Source organism: Vicugna pacos, chromosome 31 (genome assembly GCF_048564905.1).
Source record: "Vicugna pacos chromosome 31, VicPac4, whole genome shotgun sequence".
Taxonomy (NCBI): Eukaryota; Metazoa; Chordata; class Mammalia; order Artiodactyla; family Camelidae; genus Vicugna; species Vicugna pacos.
This window is the reverse complement of record NC_133017.1, coordinates 1,685,558-1,703,035: the sequence shown is the minus strand read 5'-3', so window position 1 is coordinate 1,703,035 and position 17,478 is coordinate 1,685,558. Positions and strand designations below refer to the sequence as shown.

At 45.6% G+C, this 17,478-nt stretch overlaps 3 protein-coding genes and 1 long non-coding RNA gene across 6 annotated transcripts in view; all 4 read right to left on the bottom strand.

The window, feature by feature from the left end:
• The window catches only part of LOC140690615 (uncharacterized), a 38,858-nt gene that overhangs the window by 4,666 nt on the left and 16,714 nt on the right, over positions 1–17,478 (bottom strand). The window lies entirely within an intron of this gene.
• Positions 349–5,865, bottom strand: LOC140690613 (uncharacterized). The gene is made up of 4 exons (XM_072952485.1): positions 5,615–5,865; positions 5,033–5,133; positions 2,255–2,327; positions 349–877 (listed from the first exon to the last, which is right to left on the bottom strand). Exons 1-4 carry the CDS (start codon positions 5,863–5,865, stop codon positions 619–621), a joined length of 684 nt encoding a protein of 227 aa, XP_072808586.1. The 3' UTR covers positions 349–618.
• LOC140690612 (uncharacterized) lies at positions 5,926–11,172 on the bottom strand. Its single transcript, XM_072952484.1, has 4 exons — positions 10,922–11,172; positions 10,340–10,440; positions 7,562–7,634; positions 5,926–6,184 (listed from the first exon to the last, which is right to left on the bottom strand). Exons 1-4 carry the CDS (start codon positions 11,170–11,172, stop codon positions 5,926–5,928), a joined length of 684 nt encoding a protein of 227 aa, XP_072808585.1.
• On the bottom strand, positions 11,233–16,701 carry LOC140690611 (uncharacterized). 3 transcript variants are annotated; one of them, XM_072952483.1, is made up of 4 exons: positions 16,229–16,701; positions 15,647–15,747; positions 12,869–12,941; positions 11,233–11,491 (listed from the first exon to the last, which is right to left on the bottom strand). In XM_072952483.1, the coding sequence occupies exons 1-4, from the start codon at positions 16,477–16,479 to the stop codon at positions 11,233–11,235; spliced, it is 684 nt and encodes a 227-aa protein (XP_072808584.1). In that variant the 5' UTR covers positions 16,480–16,701. The 3 variants fall into 3 exon arrangements, 1 of the variants encoding a protein (XP_072808584.1); XR_012065903.1 differs by lacking the exon at positions 15,647–15,747 and having other exon boundaries at positions 11,389–11,491; positions 16,153–16,284; XR_012065902.1 differs by lacking the exons at positions 11,233–11,491; positions 15,647–15,747 and having other exon boundaries at positions 12,770–12,941; positions 16,153–16,284.

Sequence of the window (17,478 nt, the reverse complement as noted above, 5' to 3'; positions counted from 1 at the left end):
AGAAATCAACAGACGGATATGTATTCCGAGTGTACGCATATTACAGGAACATATGTTTCCTTTAGTGGGTCTCTGTGTACTGTGAACTGTTAGAAAGTTTAATGACGTGTGAAACCATCAACTGAAAATGGACACGCTTCCTTCTTTTGGCACTGTGCATACAGATCTGAACAAAAGGAAAGAGGGAAGAACAAAGGCCCATGGGACTATAGTGGGAAGAATCACATTTACCTTAGGAACCTCTGGTCGGATGCAACCCCTCCCCCAACACTGACAAGATGCAGCAGCCATTGGGGATGGCCGTTACCGGTTGGATTCCAGGTGGAATGTTGGTGTGTACCACGAGGCTTGTTGTGGCTGGTGGATCCTAGGTAACCGGGCAGAGATCTGTGGGTGGATCAGTGTGATGGGGGTGCTGCCGCCCTCTGTGGGGCTTGGCTTAGGTCTTTGATCCGGGAAACTGTGTAAGTTCGAGATACTGCTGCTGCCCAAAGACCTGAGTTCACGGGTCAGTTTCCAGAACCTGAAAGGGCAGACAGTGGAAGATCTGCCTGTCATCAGCTTACTGGTGAGGGTGCGAGGTTCTTTCAGACTTGCTCAGTCCCGGTGATGTCGACTTTATGGGAGACACCAGGAGAAGCTGGCCAAAAAGCTGGCTGCACAGATTGAGGAGAGATGCGAACACATTGATGAGAGACGTTCTGCTACAATGGAGATTACTGGCCTGGACACAGCTGTAGAGGATACCAGGCTCGCAAGACATTCATGAGACATATTGAACCTCGCTGATACTGGCAGAAACATACGGAGTGCCAACGTGGACTTGAGGAAGTTCCTCGATTCTCTGCTCCAAGTACGGGTCCAAGAACCCTGACGTCTGAAAGAGAAGAGATGGCAGAGATGATCAAAACGCTCATGTTCTTGGAAGAGGTCGTGAGTATCCACACGTCCCAAGGGGCATTTCCAAGCCACTCAGACCAAAATGCACCAAGCCCAGGTAAGCCTTTTTCCCAGGTTTGGGCCTAGCTATCAAGCACTTGCTCTTCCCTCCCCTCCACTCAGGCATCCACTTGGAAGGATCAGTACCTGAGCTGCAATGAAGCCAGTACGAGAAGAGCAAGCCCCTCCTAGGATCAGAGTTCCTCCAGCTTCACACTCTGTGAACTACAGTGAACTCCTAAAGGTCAAAGAGTCTCGACTGAAATAGATAGGAATTGAATACTTAGCTCACACAAAAAAACGATGGCCTTCCGCTAGATTCAGCAAATGCTGGGTTTATGTCTTCTCTGGGGTGAAGGGAGTGTGGTAAGTGAGGGGAATCTTTGACTGAACTTGTATATGTATTAGGCCTCAGTTTTTCAAGACAGTATAGGTACATACTATAAGTCAGATAGTGAACTGAACCGTAAAATTCGCCAATGACTTTAAAGACACAGCTTATGTGGACCATCTTTCACTTGATTCAAGCCCCCAGGGGCACTATATCATGGGGTTGTAGACTTGGTTGCGTTAAATTGCTTTACCCAACATGATCGGATGATTAAGCGTTCTCATCACTGATAGAAGAACACCTGGTTCTCAATAGCCTAGCATAGCTGCAGCAGGGTTCTCATAGCTATAATGCCTCTAGGTGATTTTGGATTCAAACCTAAATGTATATATTTGGTTTGGTTTCTCTTGTATTTCCCTAGAGAGGGATGTTACCCCTTGAAATGCCAACATTGGCCAGTAGGTTTCATTGGGAGTAAAGGGCACCACATGCACAAGTGAATCCAAGGTTGGGGGTTATTTCATGTTTCCAATAGGTATTTCATGGTTCCTGTTTGTTTCGGAGGCTTCAACAGTAAAGAGCTGACATGAGTCCTTTAACAGTTTGGACTGCTAGTTTGCATTCTATCTGTCTATGTTTTCCTTAGAGCTGACAAAATGTTACAAAAATTGACATGTCTGGCTTCTAGGTCGATTTAGTATGTTTCAAAAACTAACTTCATTTTCGTATAACTCCCAAAACATGTAAATCAATTCTATTAAACTTTTTAAAGACTGCAAATGGGATATCAAAACAATGTCAAAACTGGAGTCTTCGGACAATCCCTCCCGCCACGGCTGTATAGAAACCAAGAGCTTAACAAAAATCACATTTCTGTGAAATGTATCTGGAAAGTGTTGATTCATCGATGCCCAGTTGGCAGAGAAGCAGGGCAACCTGCGCTCACTCGCTCCCATGTACACAGCAATGGAAACATCCACTCACCCAGCCCTTGGCACAGGACACTTGCCGAAGAGAGGTCTGTTATTTCCAAAGACAGGATGAGGCCTCAGAACACCTGGAGGCAGGAGACGACAAATCAAGGAATGGAAGCCAGTGCAGGGTCTGACCCCTGGTGATGGAGCAGCAAAGGTGAAACTCTGTTTAACTTGGACGCACACTCTCAAGCAGACAGGAGACATGGGATTGAAGGTGATGCGCTGAGTGTTAGAAGAGTGCACAGAAGATGCTTGGCTGACAGAACTCAAAGAAACCAGCGCAAAATATCCCCACAGTTGATTCTGAGACCAAGATCCGAGCTGCCAAATTTGAGGCAGCAGAGGCAGCGGTCAGTGAGGGATAGGGCTACGGATGATGGCACACGCTGAGTCTCAGGGATCTGGAGTGCGTTGTGGGATGTGGTGGGTCCTATCAAGAGAGCAAACCGACCTGTGACCCCAATGATAAAGCAACCACACTGGCGAACGTGGTTGAGAGTATCGATAGGTCCCATGGCCACACCCAGTGCATCTGCAGGACCAGGGACCAATTTGGCATGTTGCCAATAGGGCACGTGTGGGGCTGAATCAGAGATATCATGCATCTGGTCTGAGGGATCCAGGGGGCCTTGGGTTTGAAATCAGAATGTAAAGCCTTAGGATCTGCTACTTTCATAACCTGGGCTGGGATTATGGATTGTTTTGAGGCACAGGATGTGCAACATCTCTGTGGTTGCCTTCGTGCACCCGTGTCACAAGGATGAGAGGACAAAGAAGAGTGGTCCTAGTCCACAGCGTGAGAAGTGGGAGCATATCCTTCAGCATTATCTCCCAAAAGCGGATGCTACATTTTGGATGGCACCGACACGTTACGGCACCGAGGACACCAAGGTCGGTCTGCGGGATGATTCCAGCAGGCCCTGATGTGTGACATCCATAGATATGCTTCCACTGCTGTTTCTGTAGACACAGAAGTTTTGGGAAGAACTGGTTTCATTGGGAAATTCCCGTGGCACTACAAAGCACAAGCGCACTCTCAGTTTGCTGTTTTGGAAACACTCCAAATTGACAGAGAGCAGAATGCACAGCTGAGAAACTTTAGAAGCCTCATTTCCACAAGAGGAAGTGTCCTGTGCACTTTCACCTTTGCGAGATATGCGTAATCAAAATGAGGTTATGCTAATCGAAATACTACGGGGTGTTCATCACAACTAAGGCAACACCAGCAATTGGAGATATGCCAGACAACACACACAGGAACAGGACATGGCATCAATGTCTAGGAGAATTTGTCCTCACAGAAATCCCATGGAATTGCATAGAGCCAACGGTCTGAAATTTTAACTTAACAAAGCCCTAGAAATTTACATTAGATACCTGATATTACCTGACCAGGAGATATGAAGAAGTACAGTAAAAAAATAGGATGTACCATATTCAGTTCCAAAGAGATTGAAGGCCCAAAAGATAAGCTTTCAAACAACTAGACTGCAAAACGCTATCCAGAGAAAGTATTGAAAACGGAGGTGAGGGAAACAGTGAAGAAAAACAGTGTTTCAGAATCACAAAAGGCAGAATACTAGAAAAGGGGAAGAGAAAGTCAAACGATGAGCCAAATAATATCAGAAAACTCAATGTATGTGATAATATCAGGGCTAAACTTCAGTCCTAAGCAGACTAGATAATGCAGAGGGACGCGTGAATGACTGTGAAGACAGGGGAACAGAAATCCCTCGGTCAGAAGCAGACATAGGAAAGCAAGTGCAAACCAAAGTAAATATTGCTGTTGAATCCTGGGGTAAGACAAGGCATGAAAGACTAGGATTCATAAGAGTCCCAGATGGAAAAGAAAGAGATAAAGAAACAAAAAATGTCTGAAAAGTTATCTGCAGAAAAATCAGACTGAAACATGCTGAAAGCCAAGAAAGAATCATCTATGCGAATTCAGGAATTACACAGCGTCCAAAGGAGGTGGAATACCAATAGACCTAGCAGCAGCTGTTTGATTCAAATCAACAAAGTTCATGAGCATCCCAGTGACTTAAAATGCGCCTGGAGGAAAGCAACATAGTCACAAGAGAACCTCCAGAGGGGTTCCAGCTGATATCTCGGCAGCAATCGTGCAGGACAGGGAGGAGTACCAGGAAATAGACAATATCCTGAATGGCCAAATGCTGCCATCTAGGGAAGCCTATGCCACATGACCGCTGTTTCTAATAACGGCAGAGCTAGAGAATTCCACAGACCGGCAAATCTTAAAAGATTTCAGCAGTTCAAAACTTCTTCTAAAAGGAAGGTTGAGAATACTCCCCTGAATAGAAAAGCAGCAAGATGAAATGGAAAGAAGAAAACCATTATTGGAAATGCAAGATGAGAATGAGTGGCAAAGAAGAAACAAGAACAAGGCAAGGAGGACATCAAAACCCTAAAGATAGGGGAGGGAAGCAGGAAATCATAGGTGATTGGAAGCACTATCTTAAGTGAATCAGCATATATGACTCTCTGTTTGAAGCGAACGGAGAGATGCATGGCCTGACGTGTTTGCCAAACAAACGAGAAGCAGACCAACAAAGAATCCAACAAAAAAACTAGCACCAAAAGGGTACGGTTGGCTGACATATACCAAGGGAACCATGATTATTCAAAAGAAAATACTCAAGGTGATGTCAAGGATCATTCAGAACGCATCGACACAGTATCGCGGCTTGCATGTACTCAGCACACTTGTATTCGCAAATCAGAGGCATGAATTTATATTCATAAGTATTGATTCAAAAGGGCATACCGTGACCTAACCCAAATGCCGATTTGGAGTCCAGTGGATTCCTAGTCCTTGATATAGACTTGCAAGTCTTCCAACAGGATGAATGAATGCCATATTGTACCCTACGTGGAGAAGAAATGGCATAAGCCTATAACAAAGACAAGTAGCTCTGCAAAAGTGATCTAAGTGCAAAAGAGACAGACAGTAAAATGCACATTGCGGTTGGTTTCATTTCTAGGAATTTCAGCCCCCATGGAACCAATGGATCCGTGTCCTGAGAGTGCGGGTTTTTCAACAGAAATCAACAGACGGATATGTATTCCGAGTGTACGCATATTACAGGAACATATGTTTCCTTTAGTGGGTCTCTGTGTACTGTGAACTGTTAGAAAGTTTAATGACGTGTGAAACCATCAACTGAAAATGGACACGCTTCCTTCTTTTGGCACTGTGCATACAGATCTGAACAAAAGGAAAGAGGGAAGAACAAAGGCCCATGGGACTATAGTGGGAAGAATCACATTTACCTTAGGAACCTCTGGTCGGATGCAACCCCTCCCCCAACACTGACAAGATGCAGCAGCCATTGGGGATGGCCGTTACCGGTTGGATTCCAGGTGGAATGTTGGTGTGTACCACGAGGCTTGTTGTGGCTGGTGGATCCTAGGTAACCGGGCAGAGATCTGTGGGTGGATCAGTGTGATGGGGGTGCTGCCGCCCTCTGTGGGGCTTGGCTTAGGTCTTTGATCCGGGAAACTGTGTAAGTTCGAGATACTGCTGCTGCCCAAAGACCTGAGTTCACGGGTCAGTTTCCAGAACCTGAAAGGGCAGACAGTGGAAGATCTGCCTGTCATCAGCTTACTGGTGAGGGTGCGAGGTTCTTTCAGACTTGCTCAGTCCCGGTGATGTCGACTTTATGGGAGACACCAGGAGAAGCTGGCCAAAAAGCTGGCTGCACGGATTGAGGAGAGATGCGAACACATTGATGAGAGACGTTCTGCTACAATGGAGATTACTGGCCTGGACACAGCTGTAGAGGATACCAGGCTCGCAAGACATTCATGAGACATATTGAACCTCGCTGATACTGGCAGAAACATACGGAGTGCCAACGTGGACTTGAGGAAGTTCCTCGATTCTCTGCTCCAAGTACGGGTCCAAGAACCCTGACGTCTGAAAGAGAAGAGATGGCAGAGATGATCAAAACGCTCATGTTCTTGGAAGAGGTCGTGAGTATCCACACGTCCCAAGGGGCATTTCCAAGCCACTCAGACCAAAATGCACCAAGCCCAGGTAAGCCTTTTTCCCAGGTTTGGGCCTAGCTATCAAGCACTTGCTCTTCCCTCCCCTCCACTCAGGCATCCACTTGGAAGGATCAGTACCTGAGCTGCAATGAAGCCAGTACGAGAAGAGCAAGCCCCTCCTAGGATCAGAGTTCCTCCAGCTTCACACTCTGTGAACTACAGTGAACTCCTAAAGGTCAAAGAGTCTCGACTGAAATAGATAGGAATTGAATACTTAGCTCACACAAAAAAACGATGGCCTTCCGCTAGATTCAGCAAATGCTGGGTTTATGTCTTCTCTGGGGTGAAGGGAGTGTGGTAAGTGAGGGGAATCTTTGACTGAACTTGTATATGTATTAGGCCTCAGTTTTTCAAGACAGTATAGGTACATACTATAAGTCAGATAGTGAACTGAACCGTAAAATTCGCCAATGACTTTAAAGACACAGCTTATGTGGACCATCTTTCACTTGATTCAAGCCCCCAGGGGCACTATATCATGGGGTTGTAGACTTGGTTGCGTTAAATTGCTTTACCCAACATGATCGGATGATTAAGCGTTCTCATCACTGATAGAAGAACACCTGGTTCTCAATAGCCTAGCATAGCTGCAGCAGGGTTCTCATAGCTATAATGCCTCTAGGTGATTTTGGATTCAAACCTAAATGTATATATTTGGTTTGGTTTCTCTTGTATTTCCCTAGAGAGGGATGTTACCCCTTGAAATGCCAACATTGGCCAGTAGGTTTCATTGGGAGTAAAGGGCACTACATGCACAAGTGAATCCAAGGTTGGGGGTTATTTCATGTTTCCAATAGGTATTTCATGGTTCCTGTTTGTTTCGGAGGCTTCAACAGTAAAGAGCTGACATGAGTCCTTTAACAGTTTGGACTGCTAGTTTGCATTCTATCTGTCTATGTTTTCCTTAGAGCTGACAAAATGTTACAAAAATTGACATGTCTGGCTTCTAGGTCGATTTAGTATGTTTCAAAAACTAACTTCATTTTCGTATAACTCCCAAAACATGTAAATCAATTCTATTAAACTTTTTAAAGACTGCAAATGGGATATCAAAACAATGTCAAAATCGTAGTCTTCGGACAATCCCTCCCGCCACGGCTGTATAGAAACCAAGAGCTTAACAAAAATCACATTTCTGTGAAATGTATCTGGAAAGTGTTGATTCATCGATGCCCAGTTGGCAGAGAAGCAGGGCAACCTGCGCTCACTCGCTCCCATGTACACAGCAATGGAAACATCCACTCACCCAGCCCTTGGCACAGGACACTTGCCGAAGAGAGGTCTGTTATTTCCAAAGACAGGATGAGGCCTCAGAACACCTGGAGGCAGGAGACGACAAATCAAGGAATGGAAGCCAGTGCAGGGTCTGACCCCTGGTGATGGAGCAGCAAAGGTGAAACTCTGTTTAACTTGGACGCACACTCTCAAGCAGACAGGAGACATGGGATTGAAGGTGATGCGCTGAGTGTTAGAAGAGTGCACAGCAGATGCTTGGCTGACAGAACTCAAAGAAACCAGCGCAAAATATCCCCACAGTTGATTCTGAGACCAAGATCCGAGCTGCCAAATTTGAGGCAGCAGAGGCAGCGGTCAGTGAGGGATAGGGCTACGGATGATGGCACACGCTGAGTCTCAGGGATCTGGAGTGCATTGTGGGATGTGGTGGGTCCTATCAAGAGAGCAAACCGACCTGTGACCCCAATGATAAAGCAACCACACTGGCGAACGTGGTTGAGAGTATCGATAGGTCCCATGGCCACACCCAGTGCATCTGCAGGACCAGGGACCAATTTGGCATGTTGCCAATAGGGCACGTGTGGGGCTGAATCAGAGATATCATGCATCTGGTCTGAGGGATCCAGGGGGCCTTGGGTTTGAAATCAGAATGTAAAGCCTTAGGATCTGCTACTTTCATAACCTGGGCTGGGATTATGGATTGTTTTGAGGCACAGGATGTGCAACATCTCTGTGGTTGCCTTCGTGCACCCGTGTCACAAGGATGAGAGGACAAAGAAGAGTGGTCCTAGTCCACAGCGTGAGAAGTGGGAGCATATCCTTCAGCATTATCTCCCAAAAGCGGATGCTACATTTTGGATGGCACCGACACGTTACGGCACCGAGGACACCAAGGTCGGTCTGCGGGATCATTCCAGCAGGCCCTGATGTGTGACATCCATAGATATGCTTCCACTGCTGTTTCTGTAGACACAGAAGTTTTGGGAAGATCTGGTTTCATTGGGAAATTCCCGTGGCACTACAAAGCACAAGCGCACTCTCAGTTTGCTGTTTTGGAAACACTCCAAATTGACATAGAGCAGAATGCACAGCTGAGAAACTTTAGAAGCCTCATTTCCACAAGAGGAAGTGTCCTGTGCACTTTCACCTTTGCGAGATATGCGTAATCAAAATGAGGTTATGCTAGTCGAAATACTACGGGGTGTTCATCACAACTAAGGCAACACCAGCAATTGGAGATATGCCAGACAACACACACAGGAACAGGACATGGCATCAATGTCTAGGAGAATTTGTCCTCACAGAAATCCCATGGAATTGCATAGAGCCAACGGTCTGAAATTTTAACTTAACAAAGCCCTAGAAATTTACATTAGATACCTGATATTACCTGACCAGGAGATATGAAGAAGTACAGTAAAAAAATAGGATGTACCATTTTCAGTTCCAAAGAGATTGAAGGCCCAAAAGATAAGCTTTCAAACAACTAGACTGCAAAACGCTATCCAGAGAAAGTATTGAAAACGGAGGTGAGGGAAACAGTGAAGAAAAACAGTGTCTCAGAATCACAAAAGGCAGAATACCAGAAAAAGGGAAGAGAAAGTCGAACGAAGAGCCAAACAATATCAGAAAACTCAATGTATGTGATAATATCATGGATAAACTTCAGTCCTAAGCAGACTAGATAATGCAGAGGGACGCGTGAATGACTGTGAAGACAGGGGAACAGAAATCCCTCGGTCAGAAGCAGACATAGGAAAGCAAGTGCTAAAGAAAGGAAACATTGCTGTTGAATCCTGGGGTAAGACAAGGCATGAAAGACTAGGATTCATAAGAGTCCCAGATGGAAAAGAAAGAGATAAAGAAACAAAAAATGTCTGAAAAGTTATCTGCAGAAAAATCAGACTGAAACATGCTGAAAGCCAAGAAAGAATCATCTATGCGAATTCAGGAATTACACAGCGTCCAAAGGAGGTGGAATACCAATAGACCTAGCAGCAGCTGTTTGATTCAAATCAACAAAGTTCATGAGCATCCCAGTGACTTAAAATGCGCCTGGAGGAAAGCAACATAGTCACAAGAGAACCTCCAGAGGGGTTCCAGCTGATATCTCGGCAGCAATCGTGCAGGACAGGGAGGAGTACCAGGAAATAGACAATATCCTGAATGGCCAAATGCTGCCATCTAGGGAAGCCTATGCCACATGACCGCTGTTTCTAATAACGGCAGAGCTAGAGAATTCCACAGACCGGCAAATCTTAAAAGATTTCAGCAGTTCAAAACTTCTTCTAAAAGGAAGGTTGAGAATACTCCCCTGAATAGAAAAGCAGCAAGATGAAATGGAAAGAAGAAAACCATTATTGGAAATGCAAGATGAGAATGAGTGGCAAAGAAGAAACAAGAACAAGGCAAGGAGGACATCAAAACCCTAAAGATGGGGGAGGGAAGCAGGAAATCATAGGTGATTGGAAGCACTATCTTAAGTGAATCAGCATATATGACTCTCTGTTTGAAGCGAACGGAGAGATGCATGGCCTGACGTGTTTGCCAAACAAACGAGAAGCAGACCAACAAAGAATCCAACAAAAAAACTAGCACCAAAAGGGTACGGTTGGCTGACATATACCAAGGGAACCATGATTATTCAAAAGAAAATACTCAAGGTGATGTCAAGGATCATTCAGAACGCATCGACACAGTATCGCGGCTTGCATGTACTCAGCACACTTGTATTCGCAAATCAGAGGCATGAATTTATATTCATAAGTATTGATTCAAAAGGGCATACCGTGACCTAACCCAAATGCCGATTTGGAGTCCAGTGGATTCCTAGTCCTTGATATAGACTTGCAAGTCTTCCAACAGGATGAATGAATGCCATATTGTACCCTACGTGGAGAAGAAATGGCATAAGCCTATAACAAAGACAAGTAGCTCTGCAAAAGTGATCTAAGTGCAAAAGAGACAGACAGTAAAATGCACATTGCGGTTGGTTTCATTTCTAGGAATTTCAGCCCCCATGGAACCAATGGATCCGTGTCCTGAGAGTGCGGGTTTTTCAACAGAAATCAACAGACGGATATGTATTCCGAGTGTACGCATATTACAGGAACATATGTTTCCTTTAGTGGGTCTCTGTGTACTGTGAACTGTTAGAAAGTTTAATGACGTGTGAAACCATCAACTGAAAATGGACACGCTTCCTTCTTTTGGCACTGTGCATACAGATCTGAACAAAAGGAAAGAGGGAAGAACAAAGGCCCATGGGACTATAGTGGGAAGAATCACATTTACCTTAGGAACCTCTGGTCGGATGCAACCCCTCCCCCAACACTGACAAGATGCAGCAGCCATTGGGGATGGCCGTTACCGGTTGGATTCCAGGTGGAATGTTGGTGTGTACCACGAGGCTTGTTGTGGCTGGTGGATCCTAGGTAACCGGGCAGAGATCTGTGGGTGGATCAGTGTGATGGGGGTGCTGCCGCCCTCTGTGGGGCTTGGCTTAGGTCTTTGATCCGGGAAACTGTGTAAGTTCGAGATACTGCTGCTGCCCAAAGACCTGAGTTCACGGGTCAGTTTCCAGAACCTGAAAGGGCAGACAGTGGAAGATCTGCCTGTCATCAGCTTACTGGTGAGGGTGCGAGGTTCTTTCAGACTTGCTCAGTCCCGGTGATGTCGACTTTATGGGAGACACCAGGAGAAGCTGGCCAAAAAGCTGGCTGCACGGATTGAGGAGAGATGCGAACACATTGATGAGAGACGTTCTGCTACAATGGAGATTACTGGCCTGGACACAGCTGTAGAGGATACCAGGCTCGCAAGACATTCATGAGACATATTGAACCTCGCTGATACTGGCAGAAACATACGGAGTGCCAACGTGGACTTGAGGAAGTTCCTCGATTCTCTGCTCCAAGTACGGGTCCAAGAACCCTGACGTCTGAAAGAGAAGAGATGGCAGAGATGATCAAAACGCTCATGTTCTTGGAAGAGGTCGTGAGTATCCACACGTCCCAAGGGGCATTTCCAAGCCACTCAGACCAAAATGCACCAAGCCCAGGTAAGCCTTTTTCCCAGGTTTGGGCCTAGCTATCAAGCACTTGCTCTTCCCTCCCCTCCACTCAGGCATCCACTTGGAAGGATCAGTACCTGAGCTGCAATGAAGCCAGTACGAGAAGAGCAAGCCCCTCCTAGGATCAGAGTTCCTCCAGCTTCACACTCTGTGAACTACAGTGAACTCCTAAAGGTCAAAGAGTCTCGACTGAAATAGATAGGAATTGAATACTTAGCTCACACAAAAAAACGATGGCCTTCCGCTAGATTCAGCAAATGCTGGGTTTATGTCTTCTCTGGGGTGAAGGGAGTGTGGTAAGTGAGGGGAATCTTTGACTGAACTTGTATATGTATTAGGCCTCAGTTTTTCAAGACAGTATAGGTACATACTATAAGTCAGATAGTGAACTGAACCGTAAAATTCGCCAATGACTTTAAAGACACAGCTTATGTGGACCATCTTTCACTTGATTCAAGCCCCCAGGGGCACTATATCATGGGGTTGTAGACTTGGTTGCGTTAAATTGCTTTACCCAACATGATCGGATGATTAAGCGTTCTCATCACTGATAGAAGAACACCTGGTTCTCAATAGCCTAGCATAGCTGCAGCAGGGTTCTCATAGCTATAATGCCTCTAGGTGATTTTGGATTCAAACCTAAATGTATATATTTGGTTTGGTTTCTCTTGTATTTCCCTAGAGAGGGATGTTACCCCTTGAAATGCCAACATTGGCCAGTAGGTTTCATTGGGAGTAAAGGGCACCACATGCACAAGTGAATCCAAGGTTGGGGGTTATTTCATGTTTCCAATAGGTATTTCATGGTTCCTGTTTGTTTCGGAGGCTTCAACAGTAAAGAGCTGACATGAGTCCTTTAACAGTTTGGACTGCTAGTTTGCATTCTATCTGTCTATGTTTTCCTTAGAGCTGACAAAATGTTACAAAAATTGACATGTCTGGCTTCTAGGTCGATTTAGTATGTTTCAAAAACTAACTTCATTTTCGTATAACTCCCAAAACATGTAAATCAATTCTATTAAACTTTTTAAAGACCGCAAATGGGATATCAAAACAATGTCAAAACTGGAGTCTTCGGACAATCCCTCCCGCCACGGCTGTATAGAAACCAAGAGCTTAACAAAAATCACATTTCTGTGAAATGTATCTGGAAAGTGTTGATTCATCGATGCCCAGTTGGCAGAGAAGCAGGGCAACCTGCGCTCACTCGCTCCCATGTACACAGCAATGGAAACATCCACTCACCCAGCCCTTGGCACAGGACACTTGCCGAAGAGAGGTCTGTTATTTCCAAAGACAGGATGAGGCCTCAGAACACCTGGAGGCAGGAGACGACAAATCAAGGAATGGAAGCCAGTGCAGGGTCTGACCCCTGGTGATGGAGCAGCAAAGGTGAAACTCTGTTTAACTTGGACGCACACTCTCAAGCAGACAGGAGACATGGGATTGAAGGTGATGCGCTGAGTGTTAGAAGAGTGCACAGCAGATGCTTGGCTGACAGAACTCAAAGAAACCAGCGCAAAATATCCCCACAGTTGATTCTGAGACCAAGATCCGAGCTGCCAAATTTGAGGCAGCAGAGGCAGCGGTCAGTGAGGGATAGGGCTACGGATGATGGCACACGCTGAGTCTCAGGGATCTGGAGTGCGTTGTGGGATGTGGTGGGTCCTATCAAGAGAGCAAACCGACCTGTGACCCCAATGATAAAGCAACCACACTGGCGAACGTGGTTGAGAGTATCGATAGGTCCCATGGCCACACCCAGTGCATCTGCAGGACCAGGGACCAATTTGGCATGTTGCCAATAGGGCACGTGTGGGGCTGAATCAGAGATATCATGCATCTGGTCTGAGGGATCCAGGGGGCCTTGGGTTTGAAATCAGAATGTAAAGCCTTAGGATCTGCTACTTTCATAACCTGGGCTGGGATTATGGATTGTTTTGAGGCACAGGATGTGCAACATCTCTGTGGTTGCCTTCGTGCACCCGTGTCACAAGGATGAGAGGACAAAGAAGAGTGGTCCTAGTCCACAGCGTGAGAAGTGGGAGCATATCCTTCAGCATTATCTCCCAAAAGCGGATGCTACATTTTGGATGGCACCGAAACGTTACGGCACCGAGGACACCAAGGTCGGTCTGCGGGATCATTCCAGCAGGCCCTGATGTGTGACATCCATAGATATGCTTCCACTGCTGTTTCTGTAGACACAGAAGTTTTGGGAAGATCTGGTTTCATTGGGAAATTCCCGTGGCACTACAAAGCACAAGCGCACTCTCAGTTTGCTGTTTTGGAAACACTCCAAATTGACATAGAGCAGAATGCAGAGCTGAGAAACTTTAGAAGCCTCATTTCCACAAGAGGAAGTGTCCTGTGCACTTTCACCTTTGCGAGATATGCGTAATCAAAATGAGGTTATGCTAGTCGAAATACTACGGGGTGTTCATCACAACTAAGGCAACACCAGCAATTGGAGATATGCCAGACAACACACACAGGAACAGGACATGGCATCAATGTCTAGGAGAATTTGTCCTCACAGAAATCCCATGGAATTGCATAGAGCCAACGGTCTGAAATTTTAACTTAACAAAGCCCTAGAAATTTACATTAGATACCTGATATTACCTGACCAGGAGATATGAAGAAGTACAGTAAAAAAATAGGATGTACCATTTTCAGTTCCAAAGAGATTGAAGGCCCAAAAGATAAGCTTTCAAACAACTAGACTGCAAAACGCTATCCAGAGAAAGTATTGAAAACGGAGGTGAGGGAAACAGTGAAGAAAAACAGTGTCTCAGAATCACAAAAGGCAGAATACCAGAAAAAGGGAAGAGAAAGTCGAACGAAGAGCCAAACAATATCAGAAAACTCAATGTATGTGATAATATCATGGATAAACTTCAGTCCTAAGCAGACTAGATAATGCAGAGGGACGCGTGAATGACTGTGAAGACAGGGGAACAGAAATCCCTCGGTCAGAAGCAGACATAGGAAAGCAAGTGCTAAAGAAAGGAAACATTGCTGTTGAATCCTGGGGTAAGACAAGGCATGAAAGACTAGGATTCATAAGAGTCCCAGATGGAAAAGAAAGAGATAAAGAAACAAAAAATGTCTGAAAAGTTATCTGCAGAAAAATCAGACTGAAACATGCTGAAAGCCAAGAAAGAATCATCTATGCGAATTCAGGAATTACACAGCGTCCAAAGGAGGTGGAATACCAATAGACCTAGCAGCAGCTGTTTGATTCAAATCATCAAAGTTCATGAGCATCCCAGTGACTTAAAATGCGCCTGGAGGAAAGCAACATAGTCACAAGAGAACCTCCAGAGGGGTTCCAGCTGATATCTCGGCAGCAATCGTGCAGGACAGGGAGGAGTACCAGGAAATAGACAATATCCTGAATGGCCAAATGCTGCCATCTAGGGAAGCCTATGCCACATGACCGCTGTTTCTAATAACGGCAGAGCTAGAGAATTCCACAGACCGGCAAATCTTAAAAGATTTCAGCAGTTCAAAACTTCTTCTAAAAGGAAGGTTGAGAATACTCCCCTGAATAGAAAAGCAGCAAGATGAAATGGAAAGAAGAAAACCATTATTGGAAATGCAAGATGAGAATGAGTGGCAAAGAAGAAACAAGAACAAGGCAAGGAGGACATCAAAACCCTAAAGATGGGGGAGGGAAGCAGGAAATCATAGGTGATTGGAAGCACTATCTTAAGTGAATCAGCATATATGACTCTCTGTTTGAAGCGAACGGAGAGATGCATGGCCTGACGTGTTTGCCAAACAAACGAGAAGCAGACCAACAAAGAATCCAACAAAAAAACTAGCACCAAAAGGGTACGGTTGGCTGACATATACCAAGGGAACCATGATTATTCAAAAGAAAATACTCAAGGTGATGTCAAGGATCATTCAGAACGCATCGACACAGTATCGCGGCTTGCATGTACTCAGCACACTTGTATTCGCAAATCAGAGGCATGAATTTATATTCATAAGTATTGATTCAAAAGGGCATACCGTGACCTAACCCAAATGCCGATTTGGAGTCCAGTGGATTCCTAGTCCTTGATATAGACTTGCAAGTCTTCCAACAGGATGAATGAATGCCATATTGTACCCTACGTGGAGAAGAAATGGCATAAGCCTATAACAAAGACAAGTAGCTCTGCAAAAGTGATCTAAGTGCAAAAGAGACAGACAGTAAAATGCACATTGCGGTTGGTTTCATTTCTAGGAATTTCAGCCCCCATGGAACCAATGGATCCGTGTCCTGAGAGTGCGGGTTTTTCAACAGAAATCAACAGACGGATATGTATTCCGAGTGTACGCATATTACAGGAACATATGTTTCCTTTAGTGGGTCTCTGTGTACTGTGAACTGTTAGAAAGTTTAATGACGTGTGAAACCATCAACTGAAAATGGACACGCTTCCTTCTTTTGGCACTGTGCATACAGATCTGAACAAAAGGAAAGAGGGAAGAACAAAGGCCCATGGGACTATAGTGGGAAGAATCACATTTACCTTAGGAACCTCTGGTCGGATGCAACCCCTCCCCCAACACTGACAAGATGCAGCAGCCATTGGGGATGGCCGTTACCGGTTGGATTCCAGGTGGAATGTTGGTGTGTACCACGAGGCTTGTTGTGGCTGGTGGATCCTAGGTAACCGGGCAGAGATCTGTGGGTGGATCAGTGTGATGGGGGTGCTGCCGCCCTCTGTGGGGCTTGGCTTAGGTCTTTGATCCGGGAAACTGTGTAAGTTCGAGATACTGCTGCTGCCCAAAGACCTGAGTTCACGGGTCAGTTTCCAGAACCTGAAAGGGCAGACAGTGGAAGATCTGCCTGTCATCAGCTTACTGGTGAGGGTGCGAGGTTCTTTCAGACTTGCTCAGTCCCGGTGATGTCGACTTTATGGGAGACACCAGGAGAAGCTGGCCAAAAAGCTGGCTGCACGGATTGAGGAGAGATGCGAACACATTGATGAGAGACGTTCTGCTACAATGGAGATTACTGGCCTGGACACAGCTGTAGAGGATACCAGGCTCGCAAGACATTCATGAGACATATTGAACCTCGCTGATACTGGCAGAAACATACGGAGTGCCAACGTGGACTTGAGGAAGTTCCTCGATTCTCTGCTCCAAGTACGGGTCCAAGAACCCTGACGTCTGAAAGAGAAGAGATGGCAGAGATGATCAAAACGCTCATGTTCTTGGAAGAGGTCGTGAGTATCCACACGTCCCAAGGGGCATTTCCAAGCCACTCAGACCAAAATGCACCAAGCCCAGGTAAGCCTTTTTCCCAGGTTTGGGCCTAGCTATCAAGCACTTGCTCTTCCCTCCCCTCCACTCAGGCATCCACTTGGAAGGATCAGTACCTGAGCTGCAATGAAGCCAGTACGAGAAGAGCAAGCCCCTCCTAGGATCAGAGTTCCTCCAGCTTCACACTCTGTGAACTACAGTGAACTCCTAAAGGTCAAAGAGTCTCGACTGAAATAGATAGGAATTGAATACTTAGCTCACACAAAAAAACGATGGCCTTCCGCTAGATTCAGCAAATGCTGGGTTTATGTCTTCTCTGGGGTGAAGGGAGTGTGGTAAGTGAGGGGAATCTTTGACTGAACTTGTATATGTATTAGGCCTCAGTTTTTCAAGACAGTATAGGTACATACTATAAGTCAGATAGTGAACTGAACCGTAAAATTCGCCAATGACTTTAAAGACACAGCTTATGTGGACCATCTTTCACTTGATTCAAGCCCCCAGGGGCACTATATCATGGGGTTGTAGACTTGGTTGCGTTAAATTGCTTTACCCAACATGATCGGATGATTAAGCGTTCTCATCAC

Coding starts and splice junctions, on each gene's coding strand:
- LOC140690613 (XM_072952485.1), bottom strand. CDS start 5,865: ATGACAGGCAGATCTTCCACTGTCTGCCCTTTCAGGTTCTGGAAACTG. Junction 5,134..5,614: donor TTCCACCTGGAATCCAACCG/GTAACGGCCATC, acceptor TTCTCCACGTAG/GGTACAATATGGCATTCATT. Junction 2,328..5,032: donor GGCATTTGGGTTAGGTCACG/GTATGCCCTTTT, acceptor TCCTGCCTCCAG/GTGTTCTGAGGCCTCATCCT.
- LOC140690612 (XM_072952484.1), bottom strand. CDS start 11,172: ATGACAGGCAGATCTTCCACTGTCTGCCCTTTCAGGTTCTGGAAACTG. Junction 10,441..10,921: donor TTCCACCTGGAATCCAACCG/GTAACGGCCATC, acceptor TTCTCCACGTAG/GGTACAATATGGCATTCATT. Junction 7,635..10,339: donor GGCATTTGGGTTAGGTCACG/GTATGCCCTTTT, acceptor TCCTGCCTCCAG/GTGTTCTGAGGCCTCATCCT.
- LOC140690611 (XM_072952483.1), bottom strand. CDS start 16,479: ATGACAGGCAGATCTTCCACTGTCTGCCCTTTCAGGTTCTGGAAACTG. Junction 15,748..16,228: donor TTCCACCTGGAATCCAACCG/GTAACGGCCATC, acceptor TTCTCCACGTAG/GGTACAATATGGCATTCATT. Junction 12,942..15,646: donor GGCATTTGGGTTAGGTCACG/GTATGCCCTTTT, acceptor TCCTGCCTCCAG/GTGTTCTGAGGCCTCATCCT.